General features: G+C 37.0%; 1 protein-coding gene across 3 annotated transcripts in view; it reads right to left on the bottom strand.

Moving 5' to 3' along the window:
* Positions 1-12,861: 12,861 nt before the first annotated feature.
* The window catches only part of LOC106670233 (runt-related transcription factor 2-like), a 49,576-nt gene continuing 38,692 nt past the window's right edge, over positions 12,862-23,745 (bottom strand). For 2 of the 3 annotated variants that reach the window (XM_014400371.2, XM_014400372.2), the window contains 3 exons: positions 20,489-20,629; positions 14,200-14,412; positions 12,862-14,138 (listed from right to left, as the gene is read on the bottom strand). In XM_014400371.2, coding sequence (XP_014255857.1) covers positions 13,861-14,138; positions 14,200-14,412; positions 20,489-20,629 — 632 coding nt within the window. In that variant the 3' untranslated portion in view covers positions 12,862-13,860. Of the gene's footprint in view, positions 14,139-14,199; positions 14,413-20,488; positions 20,645-23,745 lie in introns of all 3 variants that reach the window. The other variant, XM_024225197.1, reaches the window with a different exon arrangement.

Here is a 23,745-nt window from a genome sequence, read left to right as displayed (position 1 = left end):
TCAGAGCCTGGGATATATAAACATTGTTTAAATTTTAAAAAGACATATATAGGAGGTGAGAAAAAAATGAATTTATGCAATGCTAGAAAATTTTAGTTTAAAAAAAATGAATTTATAAAATGCAAGAAAATTTTTAGATTAAAAAAAATGAATTTATACAATGCGAGAAAATTCATTTTTTAATCTAAAAACTTTCTTGCATTGTATAAATTTTAGAATAGAAAAGATTTTCTAGCTTTGTATAAACTCATTTTTTTCTTTTTATCTAAAATTTTCTAGCATTGTATAAATTCATTTTTCCTCACCTCCTGCATGCATTTGTAAAATTTAAACAGTGTTTATATATTCCACGCCCTGAAGATGATCTCAATAAAGATCGAAACGTTGGAACGATAAAGAAAATGTTTTTTTAAACCTACGTCACACCAGACCGCATCTCACGACCTCAGAATAATCATTGACTAACGGTCACTTAGTCGTGTTGTGGATTCGATAAGGTGCGGACGTGTTTCTGGTCTTATCTCCGTTCACGGATAATTGTGCTGTTTACCTCGAACAATCGAAAAATCATTCTTCCATATAAGGATTATATAGAATAATTATTCTAATTTAATTTATATTCTTGTCTAATTTCTATTTCATTTTGCCATGTCAAGTTCAAGCGGGGGGAAAGATCCTCCAGACAAATTCTCCGAACACATGGAACTGGAAAATTGTACTGGTTATTCTATTAACAATAACAATCAAAAACAAAGAATTTCACTAAAAAGACCCGCGTCACCTGTTACAGGATTTAATAAAGTCACTGTAGTTACACCCAATGATAAACGAATAAACATTGACGGAAATAAACTAGACAAAAAATCCTTTTTGCTATCGTTAGCCTCAAACAGATATAAGACAGATGATGTTGGCCCGTTTGTTGTTTTCGTGGAGAGTCCCGACCGCAATGCTGGAAAAATTCATCCCATGAAATTGGGAAAAATTATTTTTTCATCAGGATTTAAACATAACAACGAAATAATAAATATGATCGCTACAGGACGGAATAGGATTAAAGTTGAATTCAAAACTAAGATAACAGCTAATTCTTTTGTAGATACCTCCTGCTTACACGAACACAATCTTTATGCTTATATCCCCTCATTTTTTATAAATAAGATGGGAGTGATCCGAAATGTCGATATAGATCTTGAAGATCAAGAAATCCTGTCAGTAATTCAATCTCCAATCAAAATTAAAAATGTTAGACGTATTACAAAAACAATCTCTGAGGACTCCACAATAAAAGTATCCAAGTTAGGTACATGTATTCTCACGTTTGACGCTCAAAAACTCCCGGAGAATGTATCTATCTATGGAATGAGATGCCGGGTAGATCCCTACGTTCCTCCAATTAGGCAGTGCCGCAACTGTTTCCGTTTTAATCATCTGCAAGACCAGTGCAAAAGCAAAAGTCGGTGCGAGAATTGTGGACTCCAACATGATCACACCAATAATTGTGAAGGAGAAACGAAATGTTCTAACTGTTCAGGCAGGCATAAATCTAGCGATAAAACCTGCCCTGAATATGCCAGGATTACAGAAGAAAAACGGAAAAAAGCTAATGCTAGTACTCTTTACTCAACTATCACCTCAAATAGATTTAATCTTCTCGAAAACATAGAGGAATTTCCTGACATAGAAACCCATTTAAAAAGTACTAAACAAAACAACACAAAATCCCGGACACTCCGCTTGACATCTTATAAAAAAAAACCATACGAACGTCCAGGACAACCAGAACCTGGCAGAAAAGACCCATCTCTCCTCACTTATAACAAAGAGTCTTCAAATTCTCAAACACTGAGAAAAACCGCCACCCAACCCGAGGCAGCTCCTGACTTTGGCCTTCAAGCCAACTCTCAACTTAATCCCTTAATCAAAGAAAAATTCTCATACAGCATTAACATGCTTAAAAACACACTATCAGATTTAAACCATGAAACTTATATAGACCCAGAAGATATAATTCAAACTATCTCAAAAGCTTATCAAACCATTATATACGAACTGCAACAACTTAATCCTCAAAACAAAAATTATAAACCTAATCTAAAATGAATTTAACACCACACCTAAACTTACGTTTTTTACAATGGAATTCTCGCTCAATAACTCCAAAAAAAGGACTTTTAGAACAAGTTATTGATAATTCCTCAATCAATATAGTACTTCTTTCTGAAACGTGGCTTCGCCCACAACAAAAAATTCATTCTCCAAATTTTCATTTTCTTAGAGTGGATGGGAAGGACGAATATGGAGGTGTTGGAATCCTGATTAAAAATAATTTAATCTTTACCAAGATAGACGTCACCTGTCCCTTAGAAGATTTCATGAATACCAGGATCCAAACTCAAGTTCGAAATTCTCAACCCTTATCTCTCTTCTCTGTTTACAATAACCTCAGGAATAAATTTACGTGTCAAACCTGGGATACTGTCATAAAGAAGTTGCCGAAAGCTAATGTTAAAACTTCTATCCATATCTCAATAATTCATCCTATTTTATTTTTTCATTAATGACAACAAGCAACAAATTCCATATTTTACAATGGAATACTAGATCAGTTCGAGCTAATAAGCCTAACTTAGAAGTTTTAGTGTCATCCCACAATATTGACATAGCCTTGTTATCCGAGACTTGGCTTCCCAACAACCATAATTTTACATTTAGTGGCTATGATTTTATCCATGATGGCCGCCAAGATGGCTACGGGGGATGTGCCATTTTAATAAAACAGTCTTATAATTACAGAATAATAAATATTTCGCACAATTTTGGTTGTAATGTCCAAATATGTGCAATATCTCTTAATATTAACAATATCCCTGTATCTTTTGTGTCATTATATGTTAAACCAGCTCTCAATTTATCTTCTTTTGATTGGTCCTCCTTACTTAATTTAATTCCCTCTCCATTTTTTCTGGGAGGCGACCTCAATATCCACCATACAGCTTTTGGTTCTGCGTATACTGACCGCCCAGGTAGACACCTCATGGAGTCCATAGACACGCATCACCTCTGCTTCCTCAATGATGGTACTCCTACCCTTGTCTCTAGACCAGACCGAAACCCCTCAGCACCAGATATTACCTTAACATCCGCTTCTCTAACTCCCCATTGTTCCTGGAAAGTGTTGGACCACATATTAGGATCAGATCATTTAGCTATTCTCATAGATTATAAAGTAGGCTCTGCTGTCGAGGGGCGTATTGCGACCTCTTGGGAGGGCTGGATTACAAAAAAAGCCAATTGGCCTACATACAGAAATACAATCAGTGCACTTTGCTCAGAAAACCCGCCAGGAGACTTTGACAATTTTTTGCAAATAATCCAAAAGGCAGCGGCTAAAACGATTCCTTATCGACGTTTGAGACTAAATTATCGTCCTTCAAACAAGCCACGTGCTCCCAAATTCTGGTGGGATGTTGAGTGCAAATCCGCCTGGGATGAAAGTAAACGGAAATATTCTTTATATAAATCACATCCCAATATGACTAACTTCCTTGAGGCCAAAAAAGCAGCAGCAAAGTGCTCCAGATTGTTTAAACAAAAAAAAGTTGATAGCTGGCGTAGCTTCTGTGACTCGCTGAACAGAGAAACCCCTTTATCAATGGTATGGCAGAGAGTGAAACGACTATCCACCGGTGTTACCCGCAGCTCTTATCCAACCAATAATATAGACTGGATTGAGGACTTCACCAACTCTCTAGCTCCTCCTATGGCTCCTCAACTTATTCCTTCGGCCTGTTCTGATGAACTCTCTGAGATGGATCTTCCTTTTACTCCAACTGAACTAGACCTCGCCATTAAAAATACTAAAAATGTAGCCCCTGGTCAGGATGGTATACAATATGTGATGTTGAAGGAACTTCCACAGATAGCTAAAACATATCTCCTCAATATATTTAATTCTGCTTGGATAAATGATGTCTATGTTCCTGAATGGTCCACTCAAATTATCAGACCCATCCTAAAACCAGGTAAACCTCCTGACAAAGCAGAATCTTATCGTCCAATTGCCCTCTCTTCCGTATTTATCAAAACTTACGAGCGAATGATTAAGGCACGCATCGAATGGTGGTTAGAAAAAAATATGAAACTTCCAGTAAACCAACACGGTTTTAGAAAAGGGCATAACACTTTTGATGTGCTTACTTCCTTTACGTCAGATATTTATGAAAGCTTCTCGCAAAACAAATGTTTAGTGTCTGCGTTTCTAGATCTAACTAATGCTTTCAACTGTGTCAACATCAATCTTTTAATCAGCCGTATGAGAGAGATCAAGATACCGGTGCGAATAGTTACAGCCGTCACTAACCTTCTGTGTAACAGAAAAATATTAGTCCGATGCGGCGACAAAATTGTAGGCCCACGGACGGTATATACTGGCCTACCTCAAGGAGCAGTTTTGAGCCCAGTTCTCTTTTCAATTTATGTCTCGTCGATTGATTCAGCGTTTTCTTCCAGCATCAAAACACTTCTTTTTGCTGATGATATAACTATTTACTGCTCTAACCAAAATTTAGACCTAGCAGTGTCTGAATTGTCTGAAGCAATGAATGTCCTCGACGAATGGAATCGAAACAGCGGCTTCCATATATCGGAGTCTAAGAGTGCAGTGACTATCTTTACAAGGAAGAGACGGATCGTTTCCAGTGAATACATCGAACTGGGGCCTCATAAGATCAAAAGAACGGACCAATTTAAGTTACTTGGTGTCACCTTCGACCGCAAACTATTATGGAGGAACCACATAACCAAATTGGTCGATACATGCGAAAAAGCAGTAAATATAATAAGATGTGTCACGAAGGTCCGCTATGGCTCGCACCCGAGTATTGCTCTCATGCTGTATAAAGCTATCATTCTATCTAGATTAGACTATGGATCTTTATTGTTCGGCGATGCGGCCAAAACTCATCTGTCGAAATTGGACAAAATTCAAAATAAATGTCTCAGAATATGTCTAGGAGCCATGCATTCCTCACCAATAAATGCTCTCCAAGTGGAGGCCAAAATTATGCCTCTGAACATGCGACGATCTTTGGTGGCTGGCAGATTTTTATCCTCCCGCATGGTTATTGAAAATCACCCTGTTATTGCTCGTATCAGACACTTAGCCATGCTTGCTAGCACAAATCGATACTGGCAAAACAAACGAACTCCATTGCTGGTCCAGTCTTTCTTAAAACTTTCTCAATTGACCCTCTCCATCCCCCCAACCCCCAATCATCCTAGGTACCTTACCCAAACTTTTCCTTTATTGTTTAGCCATACTTACGCTATACCGGATCCCTTAGCTGTACCTGATTGGTCTCATTTCCCTCCTTATGTAGAACAGGCAGCCATGAGGGGTCAATCTGACGCGGCATTAACCCTATATACGGACGGATCCAAGCAGGGCAATCTGGTGGGCGCTTCATTTTTTGATCCCTGCAATAATTTCGCCATACAAATTAAGCTGAGTGGGGTCGCCTCCATTTTTACTGCCGAAGCGTTAGCAATCTTGGAAGCCTTAAAGTATGCTCAAACTATGAACCCTTCCGACTTAATTATATTCTCTGACAGCCAAAGTGTGGTCCATTCCCTCCACAGCATCCTTAAAGCCAATCACTTCATCCTAACAAAGATTTTCAATTTAATATGTCAGTTAAAAACCTCCAACACTAACATTCATATAATCTGGGTAAAAGGACATAACGACAATGTTTACAACGATGAAGCCGATAGACTGGCTAAAGAAGCAGCCATATCTGGTCCTTTGCAGTTTTTCATTTCGGTTGGAGATATTAGATCTCATTTGTATAGGCACTCCTTGAGATCTTGGCAAAGGGAGTTTAGCTCCACAAGTAATGCCAAGGTTTACAAATCAATTCAAACCTATATTCCTTCCTTCTCGTGGTTCCGTTCTATGAATTATCCCCGACAATCCCTTACTTCCATAATCCGTCTCCGACTAAACCACAATAGTCTACCTGTCCACCTTTATAAAATCAAAATCCTTAATTCCCCTTACTGCTCCTGCAACAACTTAGTAGTGGCCAATGCCAACCACGTCCTTCTTGAGTGCCCTCTTACCGCCTCAGGCAGAGAAGCATTTTACAGATCGCTGATTATGGCCGGCATACCTCTTCCCATCACAGTGTCCAATCTCCTATGTTACTCCCACAGATCTGATATAATTGAACCCTTAATTAAATACATTTACCGCAATAAAATCATAATATAACAGACATAAAAATAAGAGAACGTTTTTTCTTAAATAAAATTATCCATAATTACAATCATTGGCTAATATGATTAACGTAAGGCCATAAGTTAGCTTTCCTTAAAGGAAAGTTATATAAAAAAAAAAAACGGTCACTAAACACCATACGTTATCACCAATGCTCGACAAATGATCCAAACTTTCTAACCTCAAACGATTGATATACACCATGGTTTTCAAACCTATGTGAACTTACAGTATGGAAATCTGGGGTCAACTATTCAAACTCTCAAACTCATGAATCCAATCAAAAGTCCTAAGAAAACTTGTTAATCTTCCTTTTTATGTACCAAACATCACCCTACACCGCATCCTTAATATTCCACGTGTCCCAGAAATATCGATAACAAAAAAATTCCATCGGTATTTATCCATTGATCCCAATGCCACGGTCAGTCAGCTCAGTTCCTGAGTTCTGTATAATAATCCTTCCCTCACGTGAAGCCGTACTTAGCGCTGAAGAAAATTGAAAAAGGAAGTCATTACTTATTTTAAAGTAGGCTCAATTTTTGTGATGGCTTTTTTAAATTCGATTTTGATGAAGTCGTTTGTAAGAATGACGGATTTGAACTCGGGGCCAAGAGGTTAGCAATTTAATAACCCTTTTAATAAACTCTTTTTGATCTTAATAGCTTATGATTAATTTTTCTATTATAAACATGACCAAGTTTCGTTTACACATTTTTCGCTCTAGCCTACTCACTTTTAGGTTTATATATATCTTGTAGGTGTCTGTTATACAGGGTGTTCGGCTACTCGTGTTACAAACTTTACCCGTAGATTCTACGTTCAAAATAAAACCAAAAAGTTCTAATTTACTACGGTTCGAATCTCAACAGTTTCGGAGTTATATCCATTTTTCTGATTTTTTAAGATTTCACTGCCTTGCTTCAAATAAACATTGATAACTCCAAAACTTTTAGTTTGAACCAACAAATCCGTTGATACCATTGAAAATTTTGTTTAATGTGCAGTAAGATGTGATCATTACTAAACTTGTAAACATTTTTTAAATAAGCGTTTTAGTAGCCAAAACTATGGAAAATAATTTTTTTTGTCAAAGTTGAAAAACTTACTATGGTGATATTCCCAAACCTAGAGATCAGTAAATGTGCAATCAGTAAATCTCATAAGTGTCTTGCAGAAGGTGAGTTGGTTTGACAGGTGAGATCTTAGGTCAATTTCCAACATGTGGAAAAGGTTGGAGATTTGTTTTACCAAATAGGTAATATCTCGTCCACAGAATCGTTGTTGTTTTTATTGTCAGTGTTAATCAATATACAGTAATTACTCAGTAGTATCCATGTTAGTCAGTACATAGTTCCCCCGTGTTGTTCTCTCCATGTTAGTCAAAGTATAATCAAAAGTGCTGATGTTGCTGGTGTTAGTCAGTCCCCAGTGTTGGTTATCCATATTTGTCAATGCATAATCCATATGGTTGTTGTTGTTCATGTTAGTCAATATCCCATCCGTTCTTCACCAAGTTAATCAACGTAGTCATCATCGATATTGACCATGTTAGTCAATGTACTACTGTAACAAGCATTGTGGTCTATTATAATTCCGAAATCGTGAGATGCGGTCTGGTGTGATGTAGGTTTCAGAAAAACATTTTCTTTATCGTGCCAACGATTTCGATCTTTAATGGCATCATCTTCAGGGCCTGGGATTTACAAACATTGTTTACATTTAACAAATACATTTAGGATATGGAAAAGTGAATTTATACAATGCAAAATATATTTTTTATATTCAATCAAAGTATTTCTACTCACTCAAAGTGTTTGTCTTCTGTGTAATTGTGCCATTCTTGCATGTCGTGCCGAGAGTGGCAGTGAGATTTTGCTGTTTTATGTTTATATACGTTGGATTTTGAAGAGGTGGGGAAGGAAATCGGTATAGAAAAGACTTTTGTATATAAGGCGTCGGCTACTTTGAGATGAAAAGAGCCGACGAAGGAAAAAAATGTGTTGGTAATGGTTCGGCCAGATTATCCTTTCAGGATTATATAGAAAAGTATAAATAGGAAAAGCAAAGCTAAATTGTTGGATAATTAGACTATCAAAAATATTTGATGTGTGGAATGTAATGTGATGATATATGTATGTTATCTATATTGAATTTGATTAATGATATTGCCATAGCTGCGACTGAGTTTACATGTATCTGTTCTGTAATTGGTGCTGTGTTTATCTCTGTTGATATAAACCATTTCTAAGAAGTATTTCTTTTCCACATTCTAAATGTATTTGTTAATTGTAAACAATGTTTGTAAATCCCTGGCCCTGAAGATGATCTCAATAAAGATCGAAACGTTGGTACGATAAAGAAAATGTTTTTCTGAAACCTACATCACACCAGACCGCATCTCACGATTTCTGAATAATTATCGATTAACGGTCACTAATCACCACACATTGTGGTCTATGTTAGTCAATCCCCAGTATTGACCATGTTAGTAAATGTACAATCTATATCTTTGCTTTCCATGTTGTTCAATGTGTAGTCCATATCGTTTTTGTCCATATTAGCCCAGATGTTGTACATGTGAGTCGGTCCTAAGTGGGGTTGCCCGTGTTAATCATTATATAGTCATTACCCATTAATATCACTGTCCATATTATTCATTGTATAGTCTATATGTTGTTGATGTCCATGGTAGTCAATATATAATCATTATTCATCAGTATCATTGTCCATACTGACCAAAAGTTTATATCAGACCATCTTTTGCTAAAATTAATCGTTTCAGAATTAAATGGGTGACTATGAAAGCTGTATAGCCTGTATAACCCCCATTGTTATTGATTATGTTAGTCAATGTACAGTCCCTAATATTGCTGTCATGTTAGACAATCTCCAAAGTCGTTGCCCATGTTAGTCAATATGATCATACTCCATACCGTAGTTTTTGATATTAGTCAATGTACAGTCCTCATCATTATCGATCACATTGCAGTCTTAAGTTGCGCGCAACCTCTTATGTTGAAATGGATTTTCCATTTAGACTGATTTAACGATTAGTAGATTTGCGTATGGTAAAGGGGACGTGGAAGGATTTGATTAATTTATTGTTTTCCAACAATTATTGTTAATCCTTTTCCAGAATCAAGGTGATTTAGGGAAATTGAGTAACATAGTTAAATATTATGACTAGCAAGGGAAGAATCGGGATGACTGTATACTGACAGACGGACTTACATATGTTAGGAAGATCAAACAAATCGTGAATAGAAGGGGCCGTAGGATGCTTTCTCAGAGGACGCCCTTTTTAAAGGAAATCCAAGGGCAATGTTTTTAAGCTATAAGTTAAAAGCTAAGTTATTAAAAACGAAGTATCTGAGTATTGTTGGACATCTCAGATATTCAAATTGCAACACTTAAAATGCACTTGTTGTAGTCACATTATTGTAGGTTTCTTTTACCTTCAACCTTTCGATAGCAATGAAATTCATGTTGTTTGTACCGTCTGAAAACCGGATGTTGCTAGTCAAAGTGTCTTACAGGGGATGAATGAAGATTTCCCTTTAATCCTCAACCCTTCGTATATTTAAATTCAATGCGGAAAGCGACTGCTCAAGTTAAAACAGGCCGGCTTTTTGATTAATCCGCGAAACGGGCCGGGTCAGAGAAACGAACTAATTACCCAGAGACGGAGGAGACTTGTTATTAAGAAGGATGAATCGTAAGGAAGGAGCCGGCGTGTTGCATGGGGAATGAGGCGAGCAACTTGGCTGACCGCGATACTGCACCCTCGGGACTACTCCCTGACTCAGGACTGCTCCCACCTAATTGAATCTTTTCTTAACTGCCAACTTCACTTGCCGCTTATTAATTTACAGCCTCTCGGGGCTTCCTTTCACGTTTTCAGAATTTCTCCATACAGTTGTCCGAGTTCGCGGAACTGTGTTTTTGTTCGAAGAGATGTTTTAATACCGTTGATACAATTTATGCAGCACGAATTACATTTCTATCGAAAATTAGACATTTATTGGTGACTAATCTATTCGGCCTATCTTCGCTCGATTTATCTGAAGTTTCTACACTGCGCCGTCTTCTTCAGTTAGATCCAACCTACACTGACTCACAACTTAACATCGCAACAGTACCTGGTCGTAACACATACACAGAACACACGATATCCATGCGTATATGTAACACTTCCGCTTCATCTGTCGGTTCTTGTTGAAAACATGTACAGTGCAACAGTTAGAAATTAAGTAGCTTGGATTCAAAAACGAAATGGGCGCTCTTTTGAGGGCTTTTTTTATTTAGTCAAAAGCATATAATTTTATACCCTCATCAATCCTAAGCCCTGGGTTTGCATTACACATACTGGGTCTCCGGTAGCTATGCCACTGTTGGTTACGTCCGTGCAGTGTGCAAGACAAAATTATGAATACTGTTCACACGGTAAATTCATAGAGTATATAGTTTAAACGGAGAAACATTAAATATGATTAAAAACTACAGCTCTGTAAGGCAGTCCCAGGCCGCAACTCCATCACCGCAATATGCCTTTGATGCGACTCGCCAATGTCACTCTAAGACAATGCGATGTTACGATGCAGATAAAGTTTAGCGTCTTAATATGACATGGGACGATGTTTCTTATTCTCTTTCATTCAAAACGCATTACCAACCAACCTAGGATGATCAGTTACAAGCCGGACGTTTCGTGTGTTTTTTCCTCATTGTGTCCTTATTGTAAGGTTTTCTAAAAGTTAAATGATTGGAATGCGAAACCTTTACTAAAACTAACAATAAAATAACTAAAACTGACGAATTGGCTAATTGCGTATGTCATATCAAAAAAGCAAGGGTAATATTCACAAAAAATTTAACAATGTTCATTAAAAATATCTTTAACTTAACTTTCACGGAAGAGGAAGGCATCTTTAACAAGTATATTATACAAAAACGTAGCGTACTATGCATATTCATGAATACATTCTGTGTGATATGCATAATACAGTAGTATACATACTATTTTCTGTATACTACTATAGTATGAATAGTAATATAGTAGCGTATGAATATATACTATGTAGTACACATTTTATAGTAGTATACATACTATTACATGTATACTACTATGTAAGATACATAATACAGTAAAATACATACTATTGTATTATTTATTACTACTATATTATGAATACTAATATAGTAGCGTATGAATGTGTACTATGTCGTATACATTCTATGATAGTATATATACTATTATATCTATACTACTACAGTAGCGTACTATGAATACAACTGTAGTAGCGCATGAATACATACTATGTAATATACATCATATAGTTGTATACATACTATTATCTATATACTATTAGCTATCTATAAATATTCTCGTAATTTTTTCTTCTGTCCTGCCTTATTGGTATACATTGTGCCAAGATTTGTATGTTTGTTTTTACTTTTAACTCCATAGAAGGAAATACCTTTATTTATTTCATGTAAATTATTCTTAGGGGACACCAGTCCCAGAATAAAGTTATTTTTCTTCTTCTTCTATATACTAGTATAGTAGCGTACGAATACATACTATGTAATATACATAATACAGTAGTTTACATACTATTATTTGTATACTACTATAGTGTGAATAGTAATATAGTAGCGTATAATAAATGTTATAGTTGTATACATTTATTATCTGTGTAATAGTATGGTAGCGTATGAATACATACGATGTAGTATACATACTGTAGTAGTATACTTAGTATTATATGTATACTACTATAGTAGCGTACTACGAATAATATTCTACTTTATGAGCTTAAATTTTGTAAAGTGTAATGATAATAATAATGTGGGAAGTTTATAACTTGAAAAACAGCTGACGTAATCGCTGGTCCTCTACGGGTTTTTATTCCTTTTTCTCCTCATTCACGTGTATTGTTCAGCCTGCAGCTATTTGACCGTCTCGTTCTGTTAGTGACTCTTTGCTTTTATATGAAAACTAAATCGATGTGCTAAACGCTAGCCTCACATTTCTAACTCAGGTTTTCAACTACAGAATAGATATAAAACATACTATATAGCATAGGTCACAGTCACTCCCCCAGAGTACTTCATATTTCTCGGACGAGGTTGAACCCACTACATTCTCGCTAATAAGATTAAATGCTATTTTATTTTATTACATCAGTGAAATTTGTTATGTTAAAACCACCGTGTTTTGTTAATATTTATTTAAAACATTATTTTATAAATTAGTTGAAGATAAAATAAATGTAATTCTTTCATCTAAGGTAAAAACTGTAATGTTGGAAATGGTTAGGGATGTTTTTAAGTAGAGCATTAACATAATGATGTTGACATAATGACATAATAAAAATAAAGACACTTACCGTCTATGTTTGGCTGGAGCGCTGACCATAGATACTCATTTTAATCATTCTTGAGGAAGATTTATATTTTTTTAAATGTATGTAATTTTATACGCCAAAGATGTGAAAGTGTAAAAAAGAAGGCAATATTTAGTTTTTTCATTTATTTTCTATAATAATACAATGTTGCTGTTGTCTATGTAGCCACAGCACAAAGAATATGTATTAAAAGACTTTAAGTACGTTAATGTATATTGCATCAACAAAATATGGTAACATCGTAAAGAACCGTAACATTATTCATTTTAGTTTTTTTTTTTTTTTTTTTTTTTATAAATATATTACACAAGCTCATCTCTTGTTTGAGCAGTTTCTACGAAACCAATAATAGAAAACAATATCACGATTTTGCAAGGAAAAGAAACTTTGGCACATTTACACGAACGTCTGCATAATCAAGCATCTCCCGTTTATTGCACTGATTCATCGAGACTCTGCCGTACCGCCACCTTCACGCCGAAGTCCTCCGTCGACTAGAAGAAAAGAGCGAGACTTCGCAGCACCCACAAATTATCACTTTAAAAACAATGCTAGAGATTGCTCAAAATTAGAAATTACTTTAACGATTAGATTTCAACTTTGTATCGTCGGACTTCTGCTCAAAATTGTTCTTAATATTTAATACGATTTACTTATTCCCATGAATCTATCTTATTTTGAATTTTAGAGTTAACAAGCAAAAATTGTTGATGATTTGTTACACAATGGATACGGGCAAATTGGTGTGAGGTATCGTTTTATTAGCTTGACACGATTTTTCAACTTGCACTTTGGTCAACTAATTAAAGCTAGATAAAATAAAATCTCATTCAGGAGTACGATAGCTGGATACAGTTTCACTTCGTGAACATCTAGTCTGGTTAATTCGCATCCGATACAAATATTTTGTTGAACCTGTGTAGTTGATGTTATCGTTTGATAAAAAAGTTAAGCGTTCGATACCATGATAAAAGGGTTTTTCGCGCGATATCGAAGGAATGAACTTGTGGGTGCTGCTTTTGCCGGCGAGGTAAATACTGATTAGTTTTAGAGGTGGAATCACCACCGAGTCGGCGAATCCGTTAAAGTTCGGGCGATTCTGCGAGACCGAGATATTGCACAGGTAAATCAGGACACGAATATCCTTGGTTGGCACTGGTACCGGGTAGGTCAGTAAGGCCTCCAGACGGCTGCGTGGTCGGAGCGTAGAGTGTCCTCCTGCCTGGGGGCAGGCGGCGCCGGTTCTGAGTGGTACAACTGTGAGTAGAGCAAGGATGGAAGGACTGGATAGTGAGCGCCCCCAGAGCCGTACTGGGGTTGGAAGGACATCTCCTCCGAGCCAGGTGACTCGCCCGAATCGGACCTGGCCCCGCCGGTGAACTCGGTCTGCCCGTACCTCGGCTGGCCGAGCAGCTGCTGCTCCAACTCCACGCCGTTCTCGCCCACGACTGAAAAACGACAGTCGTACAATATCATATGAAAGGGAGTACCTCCGATTTGGAATGGTACCTGTTCCGGTAGTCGTATTTGTCTGCGAGAACTCCTGGGTGTGATTGGTGTCGGCCGGAGTGAAGCCGATCGCCGGGGTGCTGTTGAAACCGGAACTGGCCGGTGTCGTCGCCGAGCAGCTACTCAGCGGCCCTGCTCCGAGATAGCTGGAGTAAGGCGCCGTAGCACTGTAACCCCAATGGTGCCCGTTGTTTAAGCCGAACTGGCTCATATCTGCAACAATAAAAACCGTTGAGTACACAATGTCAAAACGGGCAGATCTAGCTGGGCCTCGTTTCAACTCAACGCCATTCATTGAAAATATCTTGATATTTTCCTCCCCACTTAAACATCGAGTATATTTTCATGCTAGTTTCAGTGATTGGCCTTCCAGTGATTTCAGTGATTTTTTTTTTCATTTTCTCGACAAAAGAAAATTCTGCCCTTAAGTTGTCTCGTTGTTTTTACAAATAAATATTTGTTTATGCTATGTTTTACATTGGAAATATCATATTAGGTAAACACACTTAATCCTTAATCCCAAACAAGGATAAAGGATTTTTAAATGTTTCATTTTTACGGAATTGAAAATGTTTATTCAGTCTCATTTGAATTCTGAAGCATTAAACAGTTTAGTTTTCATCTTTGTTTTCTTACTTTCAATTTTTAAACTTAAAAATGCACTTGGAGCTGAGGATGTTGCGCGTGGTGTGGTTCTTATTGATGATGGACGTTCCATCAGGTATGCGGCTATTGCCATCGGAGTTCCCTACGAAAAATTGCGAGACGCAGTTAGACATTTTCGAGAAATCAAAGAAGTACCCGGCTATGGACGTCCTAGGTAACAAACAGAACCACAGGATGACCGTTTCTTTACTTCGAGAATTTTGCGAAACCGACTCCTTAATGTTTTTCAAGCGATTCATCAGCTACAGGAAGTTCGAGGAGTCCAAATTTCTCGAAGAAGAGTAACGCAGTATGGTCTGATGACTATTCGCCCCATAAGAGGACCAGAATTGACCAAAACAGAAGAGTTTCTCGCATTTGCTCGAGAACACAGCCATTGGTCTTTGGACGTTACAGACTTGTTACAGATGAATGTAGATTGGCTCTACGATCTTCAGATAGGCATGAAAGAGTGTGGAAAAGGCTAAATGAAAGGTACGAAGTTTGTAATTTTTCTCAGTGCCAACCTTGTCAATATACCTCAGCGATGATGTGGGCGGGAATTTCAATGGAGAGTCGCCCAGAGTTGGTTGTTGTTCGTGGAGGGTCTTTCACGTCCACTCGCTATGTGGATGAAATATTAAAACATCGTGTTGCCTATCCTCGATTAAATCAGTGACAATCTTATTCTAATCCACTATAATGCCTGTCCACATATCGCTCGCATAGTACAAAAGTACTTTCAACATTGCCATCGGAGTTCCCTACGAAAAATTGCGAGTCGCCAATAGACGTTTTCGAGAAATCAAAGAAGTACCCGGTTGTGGACGTTCTAGGGTAACAGAACCACAGGATGACCGTTCTTTGACTTCGAGAATTTTGCGAAACCGGCACCTTACTGTTGTTCAAACGATTCATCAGCTACAGAAAGTTCGAAGAGTTCAAATTTCTGAACCCACTGCTTGAAGAAGACTAAATCAATATGAACTGATGGCTTTTCCACCCTATTTTTAAGCGGTCCAGAATCGACCAAAATACACAGAGTTGCACGGTTCGCATTTGCTCGAAAACACAGCCACTGGTGTTTGGACGATTGATCTGCAGCAGTACATAGCTTGTCATTTTTCCCACAAACTTATCAACATAGCTCAGTGATGGTCTTTGACGGCTACACGCTATGTGGATGAAATTTTGGACCATCGTGCGTGGTCCTCATCAGCGACAATACTATTCTAATGCACGATAATACCCGACCACATGTCGCTCGCATGGTACAAATGTACCTTCAACAGCAAAATATCAGGTTCTTAGCCTGACCATCCCGTTCTCCAGACTTGAACCCCATCGAACATTTATAGGATAATCTCAAAAGACGAATAAGAGCACGTTCATCACTTCCTGATACACTCCACGATCTTGAAAGAATTCTTAAATATATATAGAGGGTTGAGTACAAGTGTTAATTTCAATTAACAGTTAAATATTTGTAATTGTTCAGATTCTTCTGCAAACTCGAAGTGGCTCAAGAAGAGGCACGCTTTGCCTTGAAATATGTACTATCAAAAATAAGGATGTTTGGTATGCTCAGTTTCGTTCTGTGATCTTGGATGGAGTGTTTTAGTACAAATAAGCAATTTAATTGAAATACGAATTTTAATTAATTACATATTTGATTCTACCTTTCTGAATAATATAGGCAATATAGAGTAGCAAGGTTTTAACCCGTCAAAGGAATGAAAAGCGCTGAAAATAATGTCGCTTCCACTTTAGGTGCCGTCGTTTAACTTTCAAACAAGGCGTTTGAACGTTGAAAATCGTCTGACATTCTTGCCAAAAATGAAAGCTCGGACAAATATACCTGGGTGTCTCTTCAAGAGGGAGGAAGCACCTTTTGTTTAGATGAACTTTTCGACCTCAAAACCGAAATAAATAAGGGCTGAGTCGACCGGTTGCAGATGTTGACGCTCCCTAGGTGGTCAGAATAGCCTCCTTTCAAACGCGTGCGCTCCTCGCCTTCTGTCACTCTGACAAATTACCTCCTAACCAGAGTTTCTTCCTAAACACTTTTTCACGGATGCCTTTTTCAACAATAGGCGATTTTATGGAAAATATTCTCCTGTTCAGGACTCGGTAGGGAAAGTCAATTTGTCAAAAGAGTTGTTTATGTCTTAGCAGTGTTAAATTTTAAATTTAGCGTTATCTTTAAACAGGCTTAATTAAATTAGAAAAGATTTACGTAAATTTGTATCTGATGCGTTCTTACTGGAAATGAGGGGACGATAATTTCATGGACGTAGCCGCTGGTGAAAGGGACGGTGACATTTTCCGTCAAATACGTGCCGGAGGGTTGGGGATTGAAAGCCGATAATTGATGTGGGATGAGTCCGATGGGGCTTATCAGTTCTTCGGACACTCTCGACACAATTAAGTGACATGTCGGATACCACTCAATCACAACCCACACCCCCAAAATCATTACCTACTCTCCCCATTCCGACCCTTCTTATCTTTTTCATCTCTAACAGAAAAGACAAACGTTTCTTTAAAGCATTGTGAAATAAATCAAACCTAGCCATTTTTCACTTCGAAAACAAAGATTTGAATAAGCTGATTAATTCTAATTCTGTCAATTTTTTTGTTTCTAAACTCAATAAACCGATTAACTGTGTTTGTACTATCCTATGCTTCTCCGACAGAGTCCTTCAACGACTACATAAAACTTTTTCTTACTTTTCGAACTAGACATTGTACGCATGTTCAAAGTGAAAAAGTTCACTATAAATTCAATTAGTTCGTATATGTAGTGTATAAACGTCTTTGAAGTTTGAGCCTCCAGCGGGATCGTGCTGAAGAGATTTTTTGAAGAGTTTCTCAGATGAAGATTATATGTTTTACTTTTTTTTTATTGTATACCATCCCCCACTGCATTTGGTATTACATAAATTAAACATAATAACAGTAACATAATTCCAAATTACAAAGCATATTTACAATTTTAAAAAAGAATACTACGGACTCTTTTCTTTTGCACTTAATAGTTTATTAACCCCTAACAATAATTAACATAATTAAAAAAACTCAATTGGGTTTTAACTCGTCAATTTATTTACAATAATGCATCTTCAATTTATTTACAATAATGTAAAGTATTAATTACACAAGGCTTATACAAGACCAATTTCAAAAAATGCGATAGTACTATGGTCTCTAAAAAGCATGACTTTTTGTGGGCGGCCAACTTAAGCACCTGGCACCACGCAATAACGGAATCCTGGCATCCATCACTGCGTCGCACTCCAGAAGAAGGTGATCCACAGTCTGAGGAGAGATGCCCGACTGCAAGAGCAAGCAGGGTCGGAGATAATATTAAAGCAAAATAGATATTCTGCCAATTGTCCAAGTTCTGTCAGGATTTGGGTACGCCTGTTGTCCATTCGCAGGTTTTTTCTTTCTTTTTTCAAATTTCTTCCCATCTACCCACGCTGCGTTGATTCAGTCATTGAATTGACTTGACAGCAGATAGAGTGATCTTCGAATTTGCTGATCAACGATTTCATTTCCCGCTGTCCTTACGTGCGCCCTGACCCATGAGAATGAGATTGTGCGACACTGCTCAATTTACTTTAGGTGACTTCTTATATCATTGGACTATCGAGTCATTGGTGACGAAGGGTATACGAAAAGTTCAAACACTACAGTGTCCCTGTGATAATTCATAAGGTTTTGTGCTCCTAGGCTTCTCCAATGTTGACTCTGCTGCAACTTCCAAACCCATACCAGATGAACATACCACTTACGTCAATAACTCTAGCTAATTGGGCTGTACTAGAAAGTCCTGCCCGGAATCCATACTGCTCATATTGGATGATATAGCTTAAATTGACTTAACAACAGATAGATTGATCTTCGAATATGCAAATACCAACTCCTCGTTTTGGGAGGCAGCCTTAGCCGTTTGATCTACGATTCATTTTCCGTTATCTTCATGTGTGCCCTGACCGGTGAGAATGAGATGGTGCGACCTTCCTCAGTTCGCTTTAGGTGACTTCTTCTATTAGGGGCAGATTTATTTTGGTATTCAGCAGCGAGTCAGTGGTAACGAAGGGTATACGAAAAGTTCAAACACTACAGTGTCCCTGTGATAAGTTCATAAGGTGCTGCAAGGCTTCTCCAATGTTGTCTCTGCTGCAACTTCCAATTCCCATACCTGATAAACAAACCACTTACGTCAACAACTCTAGCTAATTGGGCTGTACTAGAAAGTTCTGATCGGAACCGATACTGCTCATATTGGATGATATGGCTTGAATTGACATAACGGTAACCCCACAGGAAACACCGGATAACTACGTAACCACATAGATATGAGGACAATTGTGTCTGGGACGATTCTTAGATGACTGTAAATTTAATATTTTGACTCAGATGGGAAAACAGGTTCAGAATTTCAATAAGAAATCAGATCATTTAATGCCCAATAGTCAATTGTGTTATTCCAAGAAAAGAATAAGTTATTAATATTTATACATGCGTGTTTGCTGTTGCCATTATGAATTTGACAATTTTTGTTACATTTTCAACATATTGTATAAGATTAAGATATCATTGAGTGATCATAACATTATTCCTTCAACGATCCTAGAAACTATCCTAACAAATTGGCAAAAATGTGTTTTTTGTTTTATCAATAAAAATGTAGATATATCATTCGTGGTGTATAGTACACTTCCTACTTCGCCCTTTAAGGGCTATTGTATCCCCCGTTCTGTGCTTATAGCACACTTGTAAGTCCTAGTTAATCAAGGAACTCGATTAGTAGGCTCGGTTTCAGTCGTTGTACATCCCAAAAAGCTTCCCCCTGAAGGCAAATGTGACACTACAGTTTGTTGGTAGTGTGTTTGGAGGCTCTTCTGCTTCTTTGCAAAATCTGCCAATGCTGTGTTGTGTTATGCCTTGCTCAGATGCACCTTCAATCTGCACTGTCCTGTTAGGAATTCTGGTATGATTTGAATTTTTATCCTGTTTCCTTTGATCCATTCTGTTGTTTCTTTCCTTCCAAAATTTTCTAGAAGGTTATTCGATTCTTTTTGGCCAATGAGTTTGATACGCCTATCAGCGGTATAGCAGCCCTTTTGCTTGCTAATGCGTCCGCTTTCTCGTTGCCCTCTACTCCATGTCCCGGGATGGGATTCAGCAAAAGGGTTTTTCAGAAAAATACCTATTAAAAGTGCCTATTCAAGTTTTCAACTTGGTCCATCAAGCCTGATTTGGTTTTCGAATTGGCCCTTTACGAAAGAATTTGCCGACCCCTCTCTGGTCTGTACTATTTAAGACGGTTGAAGTCTAGATTAAACTCATACAGCAAGAGCAATAGGGTTAGACAGACCAAAAGGATCGACAAATATTAATCTAGTTGCCACTTACAATTTAATTAAAAATTTTCTGCATACAAAAGGTTTTTATGTAATGTACAGTAAAAAAATAGTCTAAATTTACATACGTAGTGAATGTGCTTTTTTTCTTCCTGTGCGTAACAAGCAATAATGTATAGAGATAGAGAAAACAAATAAAGGAAGCCATCCACTGGTAGCATTACATCGAAAATAATACTTTATATAATTAATGTGTGAGACGTGATACTTACTTTGGCAGGAAGACATGGCGGGAGGCATCCTGAAGGCTAGGGGATCGGGTGCCCTCTGGAGCGGGTCCAGGGCGCCGGCAAAGTGGCCAGACAGGAAGGGCCGCTGTCCGAAAGCGAATGCGTGGAACTGCTGCTGTTGCCCTGCAACATCGAGGACTGGTCATTAATTTGTGAACGGAACAGATGAGCTGGAAAGAGAAGGAAAAGCATCAAACTTCCGCGGGCGATGAGGTTTCCACTACGGTTAGCCATTAAGGTAAGCCTCACGGTTAGAGGCTGTGGTTCACCTAATCCCGAAGAGCCGAGACTCCGGCACGCCCCGGCTAAGCCCCCTTAACACCTCCCAATCCGTCTCAAAGCCAAGATTTACCTTCTTAGCCTTCTGATCAAGCCGGCGGTGACAGATACAGACGAGCCTTCCTCGTAAAACCCTCTAAACATACATATAGCGCCTTTTTATTTATGGACTTATTCCAATAAACCAGATTTAACTTTTCATTCCTGATAGAAAAACTCCAGATCAATTAATTAATAATCCACAGATTAGGATTATCGAGAAGTGTTACATTTATTTTCCTATTTTATTCCAGGGCTAATCAAAATTTTTACAGCCCACTTTTTATTTAGTTATTTATTTATTACATCAACGGCATGTAGCCAATTTTACAACAGTACACATACTCAAAGTATGTGGAATTACACAGCTTTGCTTTTGACCAGAGATGAACAGAATAAGTCCAGATCACTACTTAAGTTATTAGCTTCAGTACATATTCTAGGAATGGGAGAATTTTTTAGGTAGTTCGTTTTACATAATGGTATAAAGAACAGAGGAGTGAATCTGGTCCTCTTATCTGGTACATTAAAGAATATCTTCTCCAACAATTCAGGACAACAAAAGTTCCTTAAAAGTTTTATAAGAAAAACTATCAATTGATAATCTACGATCTTCTAATGAACTAATGTTCAGTACATTTCTGAGAGTTTCATATGATAACCAACTAGAATTTAGACCAAGTTTGCAAGAACAGTATCTAAGAAATGTGTAGAGATTAGTGACCGTTAATCGATAGTTATTCATATATCGTGAGATGCGGTCGGGTGTGATGTAGGTTTCTGAAAAACATTTTCTTTATCGTGCCAACGTTTCGATCTTTTATTGAGATAATCTTCAGGGCCTGGGATTTACAAACAATGTTTACATTTAACAAATACATTTAGGATGTGGAAAAGTGAAGTTATACAATGCAAAATATATTGTTTATATTCAAACAAAGTATTTCTACTCACTCAAAGTGTTTGTCTTCTGTGTAATTGTGCCATCCTAGCGGGTCGTGTTGAGAGTGCTAGTGAGATTTTGCTGTTTTATGTTTATACGTTTGGTTTTGAAGAGGTGGGGAAGGAAGTCGGTATATAAAAGACAATTTTGTGTAAGGCGTCGGCTTCTTTGAAGTGAAAAGAGCCGACGAAGGGAAAAAATGTGTTGGTAATGGTTCGGTCAGATTATCCTTTCAGGACTATATAGAAAGGGATAAATAGGAAAAGGAAAGCTAAATTGTTGGACAATTAGACTATGTGAAAAGTATTTGATGTGTGGAATGTAATGTAATGATATATGTATGTTATCTATATTGAATTTGATTAATGATATTGCCATAGCTGCGACTGAGTTTACATGTATCTGTTCTGTAATTGATGATGTGTTTATCTCTGTTGATATAAACCATTTCTAAGAAATTACGTTTATATTTGTTTTGTTCTGTATGTAATATTTTGGGATTTTTGAAGTCAAAATTGTGTTGGTGTTCAAAGTGGTGGGTAGCGAGTGGTGTAGGATTTTGCTTGGGTTTTTTGCAATCATAGATATGTTGCTTTACTCTCTTGTCCAGATATTGCGATGTAAGACCGATGTAAGTTGCCGGATAGTTTAAACAGTTGATCTTGTAGATTACGTCAAATTTATTTGTTATTGGTGTTGGATCTTTAACTTTGGAAAAAAATGTTTGGATTGTCTTATAATTTTTGAAAGCTATTTTGAAGTTATCGGACGAGAGAAGTGTGTTTAATTTATGTGGAAATATATGCTTGTTTGTTTATATTTGATATACTTAATGTAGTATTATTAGTAATAGTGGAATGTGTTAGTGTTGAGTTGTAGTTGTTCAGCATAAACATATATATAGACATAAAACAGCAAAATCTCACTGGCACTCTGAACACGACACGCTAGGATGGCACAGAAGACAAACACTTTGAGTGAGTAGAAATACTTTGTTTGAATATAAAATATATTTTGCATTGCATAAATTCACTTTACAAGTCCTAAATGTATTGTTAAATGTAAACATTGTTTGTAAATCCCAGGCCCTGAAGATGATCTCAATAAAAGATCGAAACGTTGGAACGATAAAGAAAATGTTTTTAAGAAACCTACCTCACACCCGACCGCATCTCACGGTAATGAATAAGTATCTAAGAAATTTATTTTGAACAGATTCAAGTCTATATATGTAAATGTGATAATAAGGTGACCACACTACTGTCAAAATATACTATTAAAATCCTGTGTATTTCTTTTCAAGAAACCAAGTAGTTTCAACCATGTATTTACAGCAGATTCAATATGCAGGCTAAAAGAAACAGAGAAATCAAAACTTACACCTAGGCCTTTGATATTGTTTATAGCTATTAGTTCTACATCACAGATATTATAGATGTTATATTTAAATTGTAATGGACTATGTTTCTTATGATAATGAACAACATTGCATTTATCAATATTTAGAGTCATATAATTTAGATCACACCATCTGACTAGATTAGTTATGTCTTGTTGTAACATTTCACAGTCTTCAATACATTTTATTATTTTAAATACTTTGAGATCGTCCGCGAAAACTTAAATGGACTATTTGTAAAACATTTAACAATATCATTAATAAATATATTAAATAACAAAGGCGACATGTGGCCACTTTTTGGAACACAGAGGTAACAGATATAGGTTCTGAATCCATATTATCTATCTTTACAATTTGAGTTCTGTTAATCAGAAAATCTCTCAACCTTTTACATAAGTACATAGTAAAATTTTCCTACTGTCGATTACCACAATAACTTAACCTGTTTGTCACGTTTTACAAAGGTTTATAAAAACCAAAATTAGGATAAAGTTAAATTCATCTTTTATATTTTACGTTTGTTTATCACACAAAGAATGTCAAATGTTATTCTGCCTTTCTACATCTCCGTCAACA

Source organism: Cimex lectularius, unplaced genomic scaffold (assembly GCF_000648675.2).
Source record: "Cimex lectularius strain Harlan isolate CLEC.00 unplaced genomic scaffold, Clec_2.1 scaffold94, whole genome shotgun sequence".
NCBI lineage: Eukaryota > Metazoa > Arthropoda > Insecta > Hemiptera > Cimicidae > Cimex > Cimex lectularius.
This window is presented reverse-complemented; position numbering and strand designations above follow the sequence as displayed.